Raw genomic sequence first — 15110 nt, 5'->3', positions numbered from 1 at the left:
ATTTCGACACACTAATAAGCGCGTTGTCATCATTAATTACTCGTGCACTAAAAGGAATATGAACAATTAAATATTTTAAATTATTTATTTATAAAATTGGCAAGTCTTTGAACACCTATTCTAAGTTATAAATTAATTCTTAAATACATTAATTCAATAAATTAAAAGAGAAAAAACACAATTATTATCAAATACATTGCAACAATCATTTGGTTTCGTTCAGATAACGTCATTACATATTTTATCTAAAACTAACTAAAATAAGATCTTAGATTTATGTACTATTACTATAATATGATATCTAATAAATCTTATTTTTTTAATTTAGTTATATACTTCGGTAAATATTATTTAACCGGAGTAGGACTCCACTATTTACAAGAGCTCTAACACATCACAATGTGATTGCCATCATTCTTAGAGAAAAATACAGTCGAAGGTTTTTAAGCTAAGTAAATTCTCTTGTCTCTTAAATCGGGATGCGTATCTGGCGTTAAGGTTTCTTTCTATCAACTGTATTGGAAACGTCCAAGTTTCTGAATTGTGGATGGTTGATTGGTTTCCATTCTGCTTCTGTAGCAGGCACATAGTTTAATTCACTGTCTTCTCTGTCTATAGACTCCTCCGCCTCTCTCTCATCTGCCCCAAAGAAATCGATAATTGGATGATAATTATAATTTATTCTCTTTCCATTCGATGTAAATTCATGATTATCTGTACTGGAATCTCGATATTTAGGTGTAGTGGTAACTTTTTCAGTGGTGAGACCGTTTAGCTTAGGAGCTATCGTGTGTCGTGCGCCGGCCGGCCCAGCGACAGCTTGTCCAATATCAGGTTCTTCAGAATAATCATTAAAATCTTCAGAAGTGTCTAAGCTACTGCTTGTTAATGTTTCGACAGCTGATGTTCCCGCGGCTGATAGATCATCGGGCCCTGCTGATATCTTTTTCTTCAAAGGTCTTCTACTGGGTCTTGATCCTCTTTTAAATTGGTTTCCGTTCGACTTATAATTTCCTGAAGATTCTTTCACAAAAGAGAACGACGCAGAAGCTGATGGTGTAGGCGGTTCTAGGTAACTAGGTAGGGTGATGGAATCGAAGTGCTTTCCAGTAGGGTTCCTTGTCGTTGAAGGCTTTCGGATACTTTTTATAGAACTAGCCTGATTAAACGAGTCCGGAAAGTATGTGTTTCCGTAAGAGTCCATAGGATTTGACAGACCTAAATTTAGTTCTTCATTGTCAGATATTTTGGAAAATGTTTGACCCGCTACTAAGTTGTGGCTATCGGAAAAGGGTGGGAATGACTCTAAAGGTTTATGGTGAGTGAACGGCGGTGATTTCACTGTCGGTCTGTGAACACTCGACTGTACAGATTCAAATGCATTATTGCCGTGTTCCGAAGATAGGTCCTCACCGGGGAAATGTTCCGAAGAGGTTTCGTGCACTCTGTGACCGAGGGGCGGGAACGAGACACTATACCCTTCAATGTGACACGAACAGCACGTTGGAACCTAAAAAGTTATAGTAAAAATAAATTACGAAATCACTCAATATTATGTCTCATAAAAAAAATTAACACATAAATATAAGTTTCAATAATAAATAATTGGTGGTAAATAATGGTAATTTTTGGTTTTCACTCGTGTTCGAAGTTTTTTGAGTATCGTCGTCATTTCCACCAAAAAATTTGTCAATAATCAAGGTATACAGAGGTGACAGATATAACAGTCATTTGAATCCTCGCGACTGCATCTTAATATTATTATTTTACCTGCTTTCATATTCTAGTGACCTCGAGGGGTCATACTAGATTCACCGAACGAGTAGGCGGGCTCTAAGCTGTGGGCGTTGCTCACACTAATCCTAGCAAGAGCCGTGCTTCGCAGAATCTACCACCGAATCGGAATCGCGACCCACTTTGTCGCAAGCGACGACTGTTGTCCCGAGTCTGCAAAGTCTTAACTGAGACGCAAGTATACCACTTACCTTAAATATGTCCATATGTAGTCCATTCTGTTGATCCCAAGTCAGAAGACGATGGTAGTTGTAAACTTGAACGCATTTTGATTGGAAATTGTCAGTTAGATAAGTGCATGAGTCCTTTGGCTTTCTGTGAAACGCAAATGATTTCTTTAATATCTTCACATTCTTCGTTCAAGGTTGTTTTATTTGCTGGATCAGTATCTGTTTATCTATGTATCTGCATGTCGTAATCTTCGTGGATCGCTTATTCAAATACCTATTGTGAGTAGGAACAGCTGGATTTATTTTTAGTTCGGTTTCTTAATGAGGCATGTAGCATGTTTTTAAACCTTTTCAAACTACGTATATTTATTTATTATTAAACGATATTAGTCTTAACCTATATTATCATGGAACACAGATGATCTCATGGCCAACCTGGTGTTAACTGGCTACCAAGAATATCATGATGTGATTTTCAACAACAGTGAGACATGTGGTCTTCACGCACTGGAATACTAGTAGTTGCCAGAGTCTATAGACGCTACAACCTGAATCCCCGATGAAACATGAGAAACTTCAATTCAATTGGATTTATGACTGCCGTATGACCAAAAGACCAGAAAAGAATGATATCTTCTTGGCTGACTTAGACGAGAGACGGGTGGCTAGCAACAGTTAACTATTGTGTGTGGGTTAGTGAGTGACTAACAAGCATTTCTCTAATCGTAACGTCTGTGTGTGTTCCCCTGTGTTCACGATGTACTTCCAGTGTCCCGAGGTGGCGCGCGCTCGCTGCGGCCGGGCGTACTTGACCGTGCTGGGACACATGAACCCAGCCTCGCCGGCGCTGGCGAAGTCGCGATTAGCCGTGTCACCCCGTCTGAAATGTTACTCATATAAATAACGGTTTTCTTCTGAAAAAAACTGACTAAAGTTATTAAGCGAAGTTTTCATCTTATTCAACGTGTTACTAGCCCACAGTCCGCCTGCTTATTCTGTGGCAGTATGGTAAATACCATAACTGATATTTGTAGACCCATAAAATAAATGTTGCTACCCACTGTGAAATATGAACTTATGTAATTATGTATATTTTAATGTCAATGCGTACATGCAGCAAAACGTTTCGAGTTATTACAATAATTATTTAACCTTATTTAACATTGTGCCGACTAGAGCGCTGCCTGGCCGATACGAGCTTTAATATAATACAGCATTTCTCAAAGTGGGCGATAACGCGCCCTTGTGGGCGCTGCAGACCTAAAGGGGAGCGGTAAGACACACAAAAAAATATAGAGGCGTTGTGTAGAGGCTTGGGAGGCAATTTGTGATTTCATCTAGGAGGACTCTTAAACACCGAATGAGCTATAGTGGTTTTTAAGTAGGTTAAAAAAAGGCGCTTAATAATAAATTATTTTAAAAGTGGGCAGTAGACAAAATAAGTTTGGGAACTCCTGGTATAATATTATGACGTACCTGTCGGAAACAAGATAGTGATCAGCGGTATACTTGGCTTCCTGGTCCGGCGTGATGCCGTCCAGAGCGCCCTCCTCAGGGTCCTTGTAGTCGGCGAGGAGGGCGCCCGCCGCTGCCTTGTTCCGTCTTATTGATTGTACAATCGCATCTCTGTAAATTAATACTTTCTTTCTTACTAATAAAATATTGGAACTCATACAGTTCAGATGAAAGTCATTTGGTTCTAGCAACACCCTAAGGTCAGTACGATGTAAGCATAGTGTAGGTCTGGTTTTTAGAATCAATCTAGCCGTACGGCCTAATGGATAAGATGAAACCCGCTGAAACAATCCACTTGATTTTTACTTTTAACTATTTAGGTATATTTCTAATATTACGACTCAGATTTGACACCAGTTACATTTACAGTTTATTTTAGAATTCAAATTGCACTCGTTTAAAATTTTAATATATTTAATATATTATTTTTCATTTTTGTCTTGTGAAAAACCTCAAAGACTGTCAAGCCAAGACACGCCGCACCAAGTACAGATCACTGAATTTGAAGAGTTTAGATAACTATAGAGGAAACACAACTAAATCGACCATCAACATTAAAGGTTGCCGACGGTACTGAGAGTATATTTTAGTGGAGACAAAAAAATTAAAGGCAGCATGACAAAAAACAAGGAATTAAGGCCCTTCAAGTTAAATTTCTCCATTTTCATCTCCTCATTTTAGGAGAAAATAATAATAATAATAATATTTATTCAAGCCTCTTAAATTACAAACACGTACAAAAATACTTAACACTAGTATAATAATATACATGGCTTTTTTATGAGGTATACAATAACAATATTCCCTGACTTTTATGCTAGGAAAAACCTGTGTTACAAAAGTCAGTGGTTCAGTGCTAGGTCACCAGGTAAAGAAAGTTAACCAGGAAGAACGATCTGTAAGAATATAGTACGTGCGTGTGTGTGTGTGTGAGTTTATGTGTGTTAGTGTGTTTGTGTGTGTGTGTATGTGTGTCATACAATAAAGTATAAAATATTATTATGTATTATATTATATATTATTATATAAAATATTAATGTCGGCGGCGGCGGCAGGGATGGCTAAGCGGTAGTTTCCGTCATCACTCGTATTCGATTGAACTCAGTTTAGTCAATAAAACTTTTCAATAATAATTAGTGAAACTCAACACACACAACTTTCACAATGACAGGATAAACCGACAGTTTCGTTGCACATACCGACAGACCGACTGACTGACTGACTGACTGAGACGGACGGAATCACTGTCTGACACGAATGCTACGACTCTGTCCACGTACCGCCATTTTATAACTGTGGCGTTACCGAGTCTACCCTTCATTTTGTGATATTTATCAAAACAACATTTCATCATTTAAAATAATAATCATAACCACCGTCTTAATATTACTAAAAGTCGTCATCCACGACAACTAAAAGTCGTTATCCACGACACGGCCATTCTGACACGTCACACGTCCTCGTGTGTTAATCTGAAACAAAAGCCAATACCGCACAGTATCATTCACGCTCGGCCATATCTGACCACTCTACTAAATAAAAGTCTTGTGTCATCACAAATTCTATAACGACATTGTAAGATTACACAAACGAAAATAAGTGATTTACTACTGCTGCAAGTTCTCCCCGTACAATTCATGTACACAGCGTTCAATGATAGTCATCCCTGTGACTACAAGTGTTCAATGATAGTCATCCCTGTGACTACAAGTGTTCAATGATAGTCATCCCTGTGACTACAAGTGTTCAATGATAGTCATCCCTGTGACTATCAAGTGTTCAATGATAGTCATCCCTGTGACTACAAGTGTTCAATGATAGTCATCCCTGTGACTACAAGTGTTCACTGATAGTCATCCCTGTGACTACAAGTGTTCAATGATAGTCATCCCTGTGACTACAAGTGTTCAATGATAGTCATCCCTGTGACTACAAGTGTTCAATGATAGTCATCCCTGTGACTACAAGTGTTCAATGATAGTCATCCCTGTGACTACAAGTGTTCAATGATAGTCATCCCTGTGACTACAAGTGTTCAATGATAGTCATCCCTGTGACTACAAGTGTTCAATGATAGTCATCCCTGTGACTCTAATCGACAGTCATCCCTGTGACTACATATCAACAGTCCTTTTATGAGAACCGTCGCATAGATTTCTCGACAAGAGAACATTCGGCACCAAAATCCAAATAAAAATAATACGACTCACCAGATTGTTCTCATTTACCAAAAATACTCGATATTACACAGCTACCGGCATGTCGCTCCGCTCGGCCGGTGAATAGTTGACCCATCGAGCGCCGACAGACGGCGCTTGCGTCCCATATCTCGTATTGGCTGCAGCAATCACGTGTTGATTGCGACACGGTCTTCCTGACTGTACACGTCCTCGTGTGATGGTTAACCTACAATCAAAAACATCCACGAGAACACTTGTTCCGCTCGATCACTCCTGACTACACTTTAAGACTTATCGGAAAATTTAAAGTCATCAAAGCTTTAAACTGCTTTAATACCATTTTAACCAAATAAAACAATAGGGTATACAAAGTTCACTATTCAGCAGCCAGAGCACGTACCACAGTCGTTCATCAAACCTCAAATTTACTCTGTACAAATCAGGCATAGCTTACAGGAACTCAGATCAAAGAAAACTTCCGAGTAAAAATATCTAACGCCACGGCTCTCCAGCCGACCAGCAATCGCAATTGCCCTCATGATGCGCATCCACAGCGTGGATCGCCCGTGTGCATCACCCGCTGACTACACACGATGGTCTTTACAGACCCCGACCTCCGCCAGAGCCAAACGCGCACCGCGCACCCACGGACTACTTGAGTTGCCTCAAGAGACAACCGATTTCTACCGGGCTACGACTACGTAATAGCTACTGGTACGGTCGAACTCAATACGGCCGATAGACTATCCTTACTCGAGTTTTCACCACAATTTAAGCTTGCTCTTCATCATCATCATTTACATCAACCTCGACTGGTATGTGTCATGCTGGCATTTTTCTTAGCCTATCATGTGGGTATTTGTAAGTACGTTTTGAATTTAAAGCTTTCAATGTATAACGGTCACCATCCAATACTTCAACTACTTTAAACGGCCCTTTAAACTTCGTATCTAATTTCGTTTGATTACGCTCTTCGATTTAATGTGTGGACGAGCTCACAGCCCACCTTGTGCTAAGTGGTTACTGGAACCCATAGACATCCACAGCGCAAACGCACCACACACCTTGAGATAGAAGTTCTAAGATCTCAGTGTAGTTACAACCGCTGCCCCACCCTTCAAACCGAAATACACCACTGCTTCACGGCAGAAATAGGCAGGGTGATGGTACCCGTGCGGTCGATGGCACTATACGGAGCACCCGTCTGGTGCCACGTCCTTACCCACGAGAACGTCGCCGCGCTGCGACGCCGGCAGCGCGCGATCGCAGTCAGAGTCATTCAAGGATACCTCACAGTCTCCTACGAGGTGGCGCGCCCTAGCGCAAGTGTAGCCGGAGCGCGGGGGCTCCAATCTCGGCAGTCCGTGCTAGAGGCGTGGTGTCGTCGTTTGGCGGACCCGTCGGCCGGCCTCCGTACCGTTGAGGCGATCTGCCCGGTTCTCGCAGACTGGGTAGGCCGCGACCGCGGAAAACTCACCTCCGGCTACCTGTGCAGACTCACAAGACATTTTACCACCACGCAAACTTTTTACCACAGCAAATCTTACCAGCCACCACGCAAACTACAATTTTGCGGGTTCCACCTCTCCTACACGATGTTACTCCCACACTGCGGAAGCCAACCGCAAACACTTGTCAAGCACGCACAAGCACGCACTTCACCAGAAAAACTTGCATCCGCCAGCGGGACCGGAACACCGCCGCGTCGCCAGACACGAACGCACTGGACGTTTTATCTTACAGGTCACGAGGACTTCAAATGTGTCAATTTTCTTCCCCACGGAAACTTGCTTGCTTTCTTGTTTGCTTGCTGGAGCCCGAAGTCATCGAACGTGTAGTGTTATTGGTATTGAATCTAGTAGATTCTAAAGTTTCAGCGACAATTCACCGTCTCATGTCTTGGTTTACTGCACTAGTGCCATGTAACTCTAGCAGTAGTCATTGGCTTAAAATAATTCTTGTCGGAACTACCCACTCATCATGACAGATCCATTATTGCGATCGAAGTTTCACTTGAGATTTGCACTTGCCTTAATTTCTTGCAATAGCTTGTTACGTGTTGTATTTCCGCTAGTAAATGCCATGTGATGAAGTCGACAGTCAAACTGGGCAACATGAGCCAGAACGTAAGATGTGACGATTTCTTCGTGGCTCAGATCTTCCATCGAGGACAGAGACGTTATTACATGACTTACGTATGCTGCATTCACGCTCTTGTGGCGTACCACTACTAGTATTCTGATCTGCATCATGTTTTTTTTTTGCTGTACTTCGAACATGTTCAAACACGTCACGCCAGTGAGAGTAGAGTCCTGATCTCACTTCTGATGTCGGCGGCGGCGGCAGGGATGGCTAAGCGGTAGTTTCCGTCATCACTCGTATTCGGTTGAACTCAGTTTAGTCAATAAAACTTTTCAATAATAATTAGTGAAACTCAACACACACAACTTTCACAATGACAGGATAAACCGACAGTTTCGTTGCACATACCGACAGACCGACTGACTGACTGAATGACTGAGACGGACGGAATCACTGTCTGACACGAATGCTACGACTCTGTCCACGTACCGCCATTTTATAACTGTGGCGTTACCGAGTCTACCCTTCATTTTGTGATATTTATCAAAACAACATTTCATCATTTAAAATAATAATCATAACCACCGTCTTAATATTACTAAAAGTCGTCATCCACGACAACTAAAAGTCGTTATCCACGACATATACATCATTATACATTTTTACAACACGACTTGTTCTGTTTCAAAATAGTCTAAGTTTAAGAGCCAAGACTTCAGATTATTTTTAACGTCATACCTATTTAAGCCATCTATCTGCTGAGATATATTTACTTTATTATAAATTCTGCTACCTGACGAATAAATCTGTCGTCTGGCAAATTCCGTCCTACAAGCAATAGTGTCAAAGGCCGGTTTTCGTCTCCTCGTGGAAAGTGAAGTTTCTGGTATTGATGGGAGGCAGGAGTGCTGTCGCAGAACGGACCTGTGGATAAACAGTTGTCTAACCGTCAGCACTCCTGCGTCACGATACAGTTGTCTAGTAGAGTACCCAAAAGGCTTCCCCAGCATCACCTTAAGCACTGCCCTTTGCGCTCGTTCGATATTAATAAACTTTGTCTTGCAGGCACATCCCCAAATAGGGATGCAATAAGTTATAAGCGACTCGCAAAGGGAAGTGTATACGGTAAGCAATATTTGCTTATCTGCCGAGCCTCTTAGCTTTTTAAAAATAAAAATTAAGCTTCGAATGCGCGTCGTCACAAGTTCCAGTTGATCATACCAATTGAAACAGCTATCCACCAACAACCCCAAGTATCTGATATTATCAGTCCTAGCAATCTCCGAGCAATTACATGCGGAATATCGTCCATTACATACATGGGCCTTGAGAGTAATGGAATCACGCGGGGGTTGGACAGATTTTCCGCTTGCAAATGTTAAAAATTTGGTTTTGTCAATGTTTAGAGTTAATAGGTTGCGGTTCAGCCATGTCATCGTCTGCTTCATTGCAAACTCAGCATTCTCAATTGCCTCTACCCACGTGTTGCCTGAAACTATAAGTGCTGTATCATCAGCATATGCAAAGAGACGACAGTAGGGGTAAGATTGACTACAAAGATCGTTTACATAGAGCAGAAACAAAGTGGGCCCAAGAATACTGCCCTGCGGAACCCCGTACTCAATTTGCTCCGGCTTGCTTATATGAGGACCGATCTTGGTACATTGTGTACGATTTGACAAATAGTCGCGGAAAAGAGACAGAACGTTACCTCTGACTCCCAGAACTTCCAATTTATTGATCAGAAAATGGTACATAGTAAGTATTTGAAGTCGACGGTGATCAGAACCCATAGCAATACCAATTTGGCTAATGAAATACAAATAAATATACACCCCTTCAGACACAAATAGGCTAGGCAGCGAGGTTCATTAGACACCGCTAGCAAAAAGTAGGTACCTACACACTATACTATTATGTCCATTTTATTTAGGTAGGTAGGTAGGTAAAGACGATTGTGACCACCTGTTAAATACGCCGGCTTACTCGTCAATCCTAAGAAAACAGTGCTCTGAGGAATTGTTCGAGATGATACCGGCATCTCGTTTTTACCATCGCACCGCCCGCCACCGGAGTAGAGTTCATCCATACTACCTGGAGCCACTGCGATCATCCACAGTGCGTTTCCAGAGATCTTTTTTGCCACGTACCACCCGGCTATGGAATGAGCTCCCCTCCACGGTGTTTCCCGAGCGTTATGACATGTCCTTCTTCAAACGAGGCTTGTGGAGAGTATTAAGCGGTAGGCAGCGGCTTGGCTCTGCCCCTGGCATTGCTGAAGTCCATGGGCGACGGTAACCACTCACCATCAGGTGGGCCGTAAGGGCAATAAAAAAAACAAAAAAAAAAAACGAGACTCTTCTTGGGGCAGTTATACTCCGGTGTAGTCGTGTCGCTTCATTAGACATGTATAGACGCATATTTACATGTACAAACATGTTGCGGTTTAATTACTCAGCTTTTACTTGATGTCTTGGTTTTACAAATGTATTTGCTCTTGGAGCCGACCGCTGATATTTTCTTATTGAAAACTGCATAGTTTTGCGCCGCAGGTTCGCCCGCCTGGATTACTGCATACTTTATGTACATCCTGCGGCTGGAGGGAGACCCTTCAGTTGGCAGTCGGATGAAAAGTTATATTTTATTCTTTCCTATTTCTCATTGTTTCCATACCGAATTTCGTCACTTTACCGAAAATCAGTTGAGTGGCTTGAGCAATAAAACGCAACAGAGAGAAAGATTTAATTTCGGATTCATACTTAATGGTTTTTTGCTGTAACTTTTAATGTCTAAGAGTATAAAAATAAACTCTAAAAATCTTTAAATAAGGATAAGTTTCTTTTGATATGTCCGATTTTATGGAAGGAAAGTTGATATTCTATTGCAAATTAACTAACAATTCGGCGATTTTTTTAAGGGAATTCGAAAATGGGCGGAACCAAACTAACAGACAGACAGACGTACAGAAATTATTTTATTTCTGTCCTCAATATATTAATTACTTTTATCCAGTCACCTCATTTTCTTGCTTTTCTTCTACGTACAGATACACTCGATTGTAGTATTTTGTTGTACGTAATGATTATTATGTTTTTAGTGAGTGTATTTGAATAGTTCAATACTTCGTTGTTCATGATGTCCGATTTCTACAGTGTTATTATTCAGTGAGCAACAGTCGAGGAGCGCGGCTAATTCACGTAGGTACTAATAACAAAATTCAGAATATTCAGTAATTTTCACATTTTGAGTAGATTATTTCTGATCAGTAGTACTGTGAGATAAATATAATTATAGGAATCTTTGTTCCTCATTCATTTCATTACAAATGTGAAAAATAGCTCCGTTATTTAAAAAAATGAAGCCTTTTATCAGACAGGTGAGTAATTGTTTCACAGTAGCTATGAGCAGGTGATGAATTTTACACTATCATACTACTTGAAGTAATTAAACATTAATTAACGAAAATTATAATACTACTGTACAATTAACATAATTCGTAACATATGCTGCTGTAGTATAGTTTATTTCTACTATCTGGACGGCCTGTGCTCATTCCCAGAAGGTTTTTATTATGTTGTTCTTCGGCAAGGGTTCGACAAGAGACTGTTCTTTGGTTGCACCTCTAGCATTACCCGCACTGTCGGCTCGTATAGCTTCGACGAAACAACGTGTGTGATCCTTAGGAAGGATCGACGCTCATGAAATTATAATTCGAACTTTTTTACTGACAGTTGTCAAATGAGACAATTTTGAGACGAACTTTACAATTTATATATATTAATTAATACGTGAAGCAAAAACTTTGTATCCCTTTTTACGAAAATTGCGCGGCCGGAGGAGTATGAAACTTTCCACACTTATAGAGAATATAGAGAAGAAGTGCACAATGTTGATATTTTTTTAAAATAATGCATAAAAAATACATTAAATCAATAAAGAAAATATTACGCACGCTACATACAATGTATTTGACGCACACACGCATGCATACTATTTATTTATTGTTAAACTTTTGTTCTTGACGTCTGTGGTCAAATTGAGAATAGATTAAATATTGTTTGTCTTTATTAATATTTTTTTATAGTATAGCCTTGGCGAAATTTGTGATTATAGAAGTATAAAATACAATCATAATAGTGTACAAACGATGAACTTCGGTACCACCTAATACCACGTGGGCCGTGAGTTCATCCACTTATTAACAGCTAAAACCCAATCCATTTTTTATTACAAAGCAGGTTGTGGTAGAAGACTATTAAATAGCACCCTGCATAAGGGAACGCTCATAAGCCGCAATTTTTACTTATTTGTTTCTTAAAGATTTTCGTGGCGAGCTCACAGCTGCTGGCCGCCGTCTCTGTGGGAGCTGTCATAGCGTACCCTAATGTTGTCTTGGAGCAGCTGAGGTCGGAAGCTTCTATGATATTGGATATGGATTTGCGAACCTGGATAGGTAAGTTCATATCATGATGAGATGAATCCATTCATATTATCTAGAACCACTGCGTTTATATACAGATCGTGCTAGATGTATTTTAAACTTCATCTGGCTCTGGGAGTAACGTGAGGGACGTTACTCCCAGACTCTGAGCACTATGACGCGTCTTTAATCTACTTCTACCTCTACTTTTAGTGTTTCGACTCATTTATTTTACCCAATCTGCAAATTCCTTTGCGTCTTTTTTCGGAGAAAGTCTGAATTTGATCAGTCAGATACGTTACGAGATCAGTCAGTCAATAACGTCAGATGACCGTAGACTTGTCTGCGCATATAAACATTAAAAAAAAGAACTTGGCCAACAAAAATGTTAACTGGCAATATCGTCCACAATAAAACTACATTCCAACCTCTTATATCTATCTATATTCAGGTTCTACCCACGGTCTAGTGGGCATCCCTTGCATTTTGATGCCGACTTTCATGCAATGGAGAGGACGCAAATTATCCTTCATCCTCACTTGCTTACTGATTATCATTGGCTGGGCCTGGACAGCAGCAGCCAGTAATGCAACGCACATTATCATCGGCGAGTGTTTCCACGGCCTTGGAGCGCACAGCCTGGTTATAGTGAGTAACTGTGTTATCAGCGAGACCTTTCCCCCTAACATCAGGACTGTGACGATGGCTGCGTACATCGTATCCCAGAGTTTTGGCATGTCCATGGTCAGTATAATTGGGAGATTCGTGTACTGGAAAACTGTTGGCTGGATAATGAGCGTGCCTATACTTGTAGCTTTGCTTATCAGCTGTATGTCCCCGGAGACCCCGTGCTGGCTCGCTTGGAAAGGATATGATGATAAATGCGCAAAAGCTTTGAAATGGCTGAGAGGGACTGGTGACGATGTCGAGAGAGAACTAAACGCATTATTGTGCGCCCAAAAAGAAAACAAATCCTTTACCAAGTCAATTAGAAAACGTAACAATTTTAAAGACTTGCTGAGCCAGATATCAAGGCGCGACTTCTACGTGCCGGCTCTTCACACTTTTGTTTATTTTTGGACGTTTTACTGGAGCGGTACCATGGTTGTCATTATTTACGCCATGGAGATTATTAGGAAATCGACATCGAACGAAACGGCCGCCTTCTACTGCATGATTTTCGTTGATATTGTGTTATTTATTGGATGCCTCTCGGGAACCTTCCTGTTGAATTCGTTTAAAAACAAGAGCATTTTATTAACTAGCCAAATTAGTAGTGCCACTATCCTACTTATTTCTGCGGCAACAACCTATTTGCAAACAAAAGAAGTAATTTCAAAAGACTCAATATTTTTGGTATATTTAATAGTAGCCTTCGTATTATCGTATAATTTTGGCATGTCAACATTAACATTTTCAATGCCAATAGAACTGATGCCGTTGAAACACAGGGGGATCGGTGGGGCTCTGTATGTCATATTCATTGGTACACTACACTCAGCATCTTTGAAAATATCGCCATATATGTTCCAGTACATCGACCTGTGGGGTACGTTTTTGATATACGCGATCAATGCTATGTTTGGCGCCTACTATGTGCATACGTACGTACCTGAGACTAAAGGAAGGAGCCTGCATGAAATCGAAAGATATTATAACAGTGGCCGGTTTATAACATATGAGAAAGACAACGAAAATTGTGAGGATATTTCCCTTTGATTTAAGGAAAGGCCAAAAATAGAGAAGAATTAAAAAAAAGTTATGTAATGGTTTGTAATGAAGTACTAAGAGCATTCTTATAAAGAGTTTCTTCAATGTACATGATATACAATGTACACATTTTTGTCACATTGAAATACGATAAAATTTAATAGTATCTTTGAATGTTTTCGTATTATGTATTATTCTTTTTATTGCTCTTGTAGGCAGACCAGCATACTGCCCACCTGGTGGTGAGTGGTTACCGTCACTCATGGACTTCAGCAATGCAGGGGCAGTACCGCTGCCTACCGGTGTGTAGTCTTTTTTTTACCTTTTATAAAATAAGGCATACTGTATGTAATATATATTATTATTTTGCGATGTAGAGTTAATCGTACATCCTGCACTGAACCAAAACATTCTTTTGAAATTTAAAGTAAGTCAGAATATGCATACATTAGTGTACGAAAAAGTGTTTTTTTTTATTGCTTAGATGGGTGGACGAGCTCACAGCCCACCTGATGTTAAGTGGTTACTGGAGCCCATAGACATCCACAACGCAAATGCGCCACCCACCCTGAGATACAAGTTCTAAGGTCTCAAGTTTAGTTAATGATGTAATGACGACAAAGTAATTCGTATATTAACATTTAACATTACGAAAGAGATCAGTAGCTCACGTGTGTCTGTCTGATGTTTACATAAAACGCACGTGAACACTTTCGCTCGCAGTTCCGAGACAACCTAACGACTTGCTTTCCAGAAGTTGCGTAATGACCTTCACATTCAACTGGTGCACAATATTATATGTTAGCGCTTAAGATTGGAAGCTTAATGAGTATTGTACGATACGTATGTTAAAAGTATTCGAAACTTCAATCTGCTACACGTTTTGTTAGCAACGAAGATAATTAAAGCTCACATCAAGCTTATTTCATCAGTTCATATTAATTATATCGAGAAACAAGAAAAAAAAAGACATTGCTCAAAAAATCTATTGTTTGTCTTTTGTAAGAATGTGTGTAATATATTTTTTTCTAAATTGTTTTGCTTCTTTCATTTACTATGTTCTAGTATCTACTCGACTCGTGCTTGCGGTCTGTACATAATTTATTATGTATGATACTGGGGGCTAGTAAAAAGCTAGTAAATAATGCTATTTCTTCATTGTGGAAGTTTTACGTGAATACATGCTAAGTATGTCCATAAAATAATCGGTACCTGCGGCATTTGAACACCGACTCAGAG

The 15110-nt window shown here is 40.2% G+C and overlaps 2 protein-coding genes across 5 annotated transcripts in view; one reads left to right on the top strand and one right to left on the bottom strand.

Moving 5' to 3' along the window:
* Window positions 1-105: 105 nt before the first annotated feature.
* Window positions 106-15110, bottom strand: part of NT1 (Neurotrophin 1) — a 30938-nt gene continuing 15933 nt past the window's right edge. The window contains exons 5-8 of the mRNA XM_089736857.1: window positions 3441-3590; window positions 2674-2844; window positions 1986-2109; window positions 106-1510 (exon numbers count right to left, since the gene is read on the bottom strand). Of these exons, the coding sequence (XP_089592983.1) occupies window positions 494-1510; window positions 1986-2109; window positions 2674-2844; window positions 3441-3590 (1462 nt within the window). The 3' untranslated portion in view covers window positions 106-493. The remainder of the gene's footprint in view (window positions 1511-1985; window positions 2110-2673; window positions 2845-3440; window positions 3591-15110) is intronic.
* LOC114242985 (facilitated trehalose transporter Tret1) lies at window positions 10762-14907 on the top strand. 4 transcript variants are annotated; one of them, XM_028174347.2, is made up of 4 exons: window positions 10811-11117; window positions 12062-12194; window positions 12613-12809; window positions 13695-14907. In XM_028174347.2, the coding sequence occupies exons 1-4, from the start codon at window positions 11097-11099 to the stop codon at window positions 13878-13880; spliced, it is 537 nt and encodes a 178-aa protein (XP_028030148.2). In that variant the 5' UTR covers window positions 10811-11096; the 3' UTR covers window positions 13881-14907. The 4 variants fall into 4 exon arrangements, with proteins under 4 accessions (XP_089592985.1, XP_089592984.1, XP_028030138.2 ...); XM_089736859.1 differs by having other exon boundaries at window positions 10762-10942; window positions 12613-14907; XM_089736858.1 differs by having other exon boundaries at window positions 10768-10938; window positions 12613-14907.

Source organism: Bombyx mandarina, chromosome 22, assembly GCF_030267445.1.
Source record: "Bombyx mandarina strain Sakado chromosome 22, ASM3026744v2".
In the NCBI taxonomy this organism is placed as follows: Eukaryota; Metazoa; Arthropoda; class Insecta; order Lepidoptera; family Bombycidae; genus Bombyx; species Bombyx mandarina.
Note: the sequence above shows the minus strand (reverse complement) of the source record. Positions and strands in the feature narration are given on the sequence as shown.

Excerpts from the sequence above, each read along its gene's own strand:
- LOC114242985 (XM_028174337.2), top strand. The coding sequence starts at position 11,097 with ATGAAGCCTTTTATCAGACAG. Across the intron at positions 11,118-12,061 it reads TGAAGCCTTTTATCAGACAG|ATTTTCGTGGCGAGCTCACA; the intron begins GTGAGTAATTGT and ends TGTTTCTTAAAG. Across the intron at positions 12,195-12,612 it reads GGATTTGCGAACCTGGATAG|GTTCTACCCACGGTCTAGTG; the intron begins GTAAGTTCATAT and ends ATCTATATTCAG.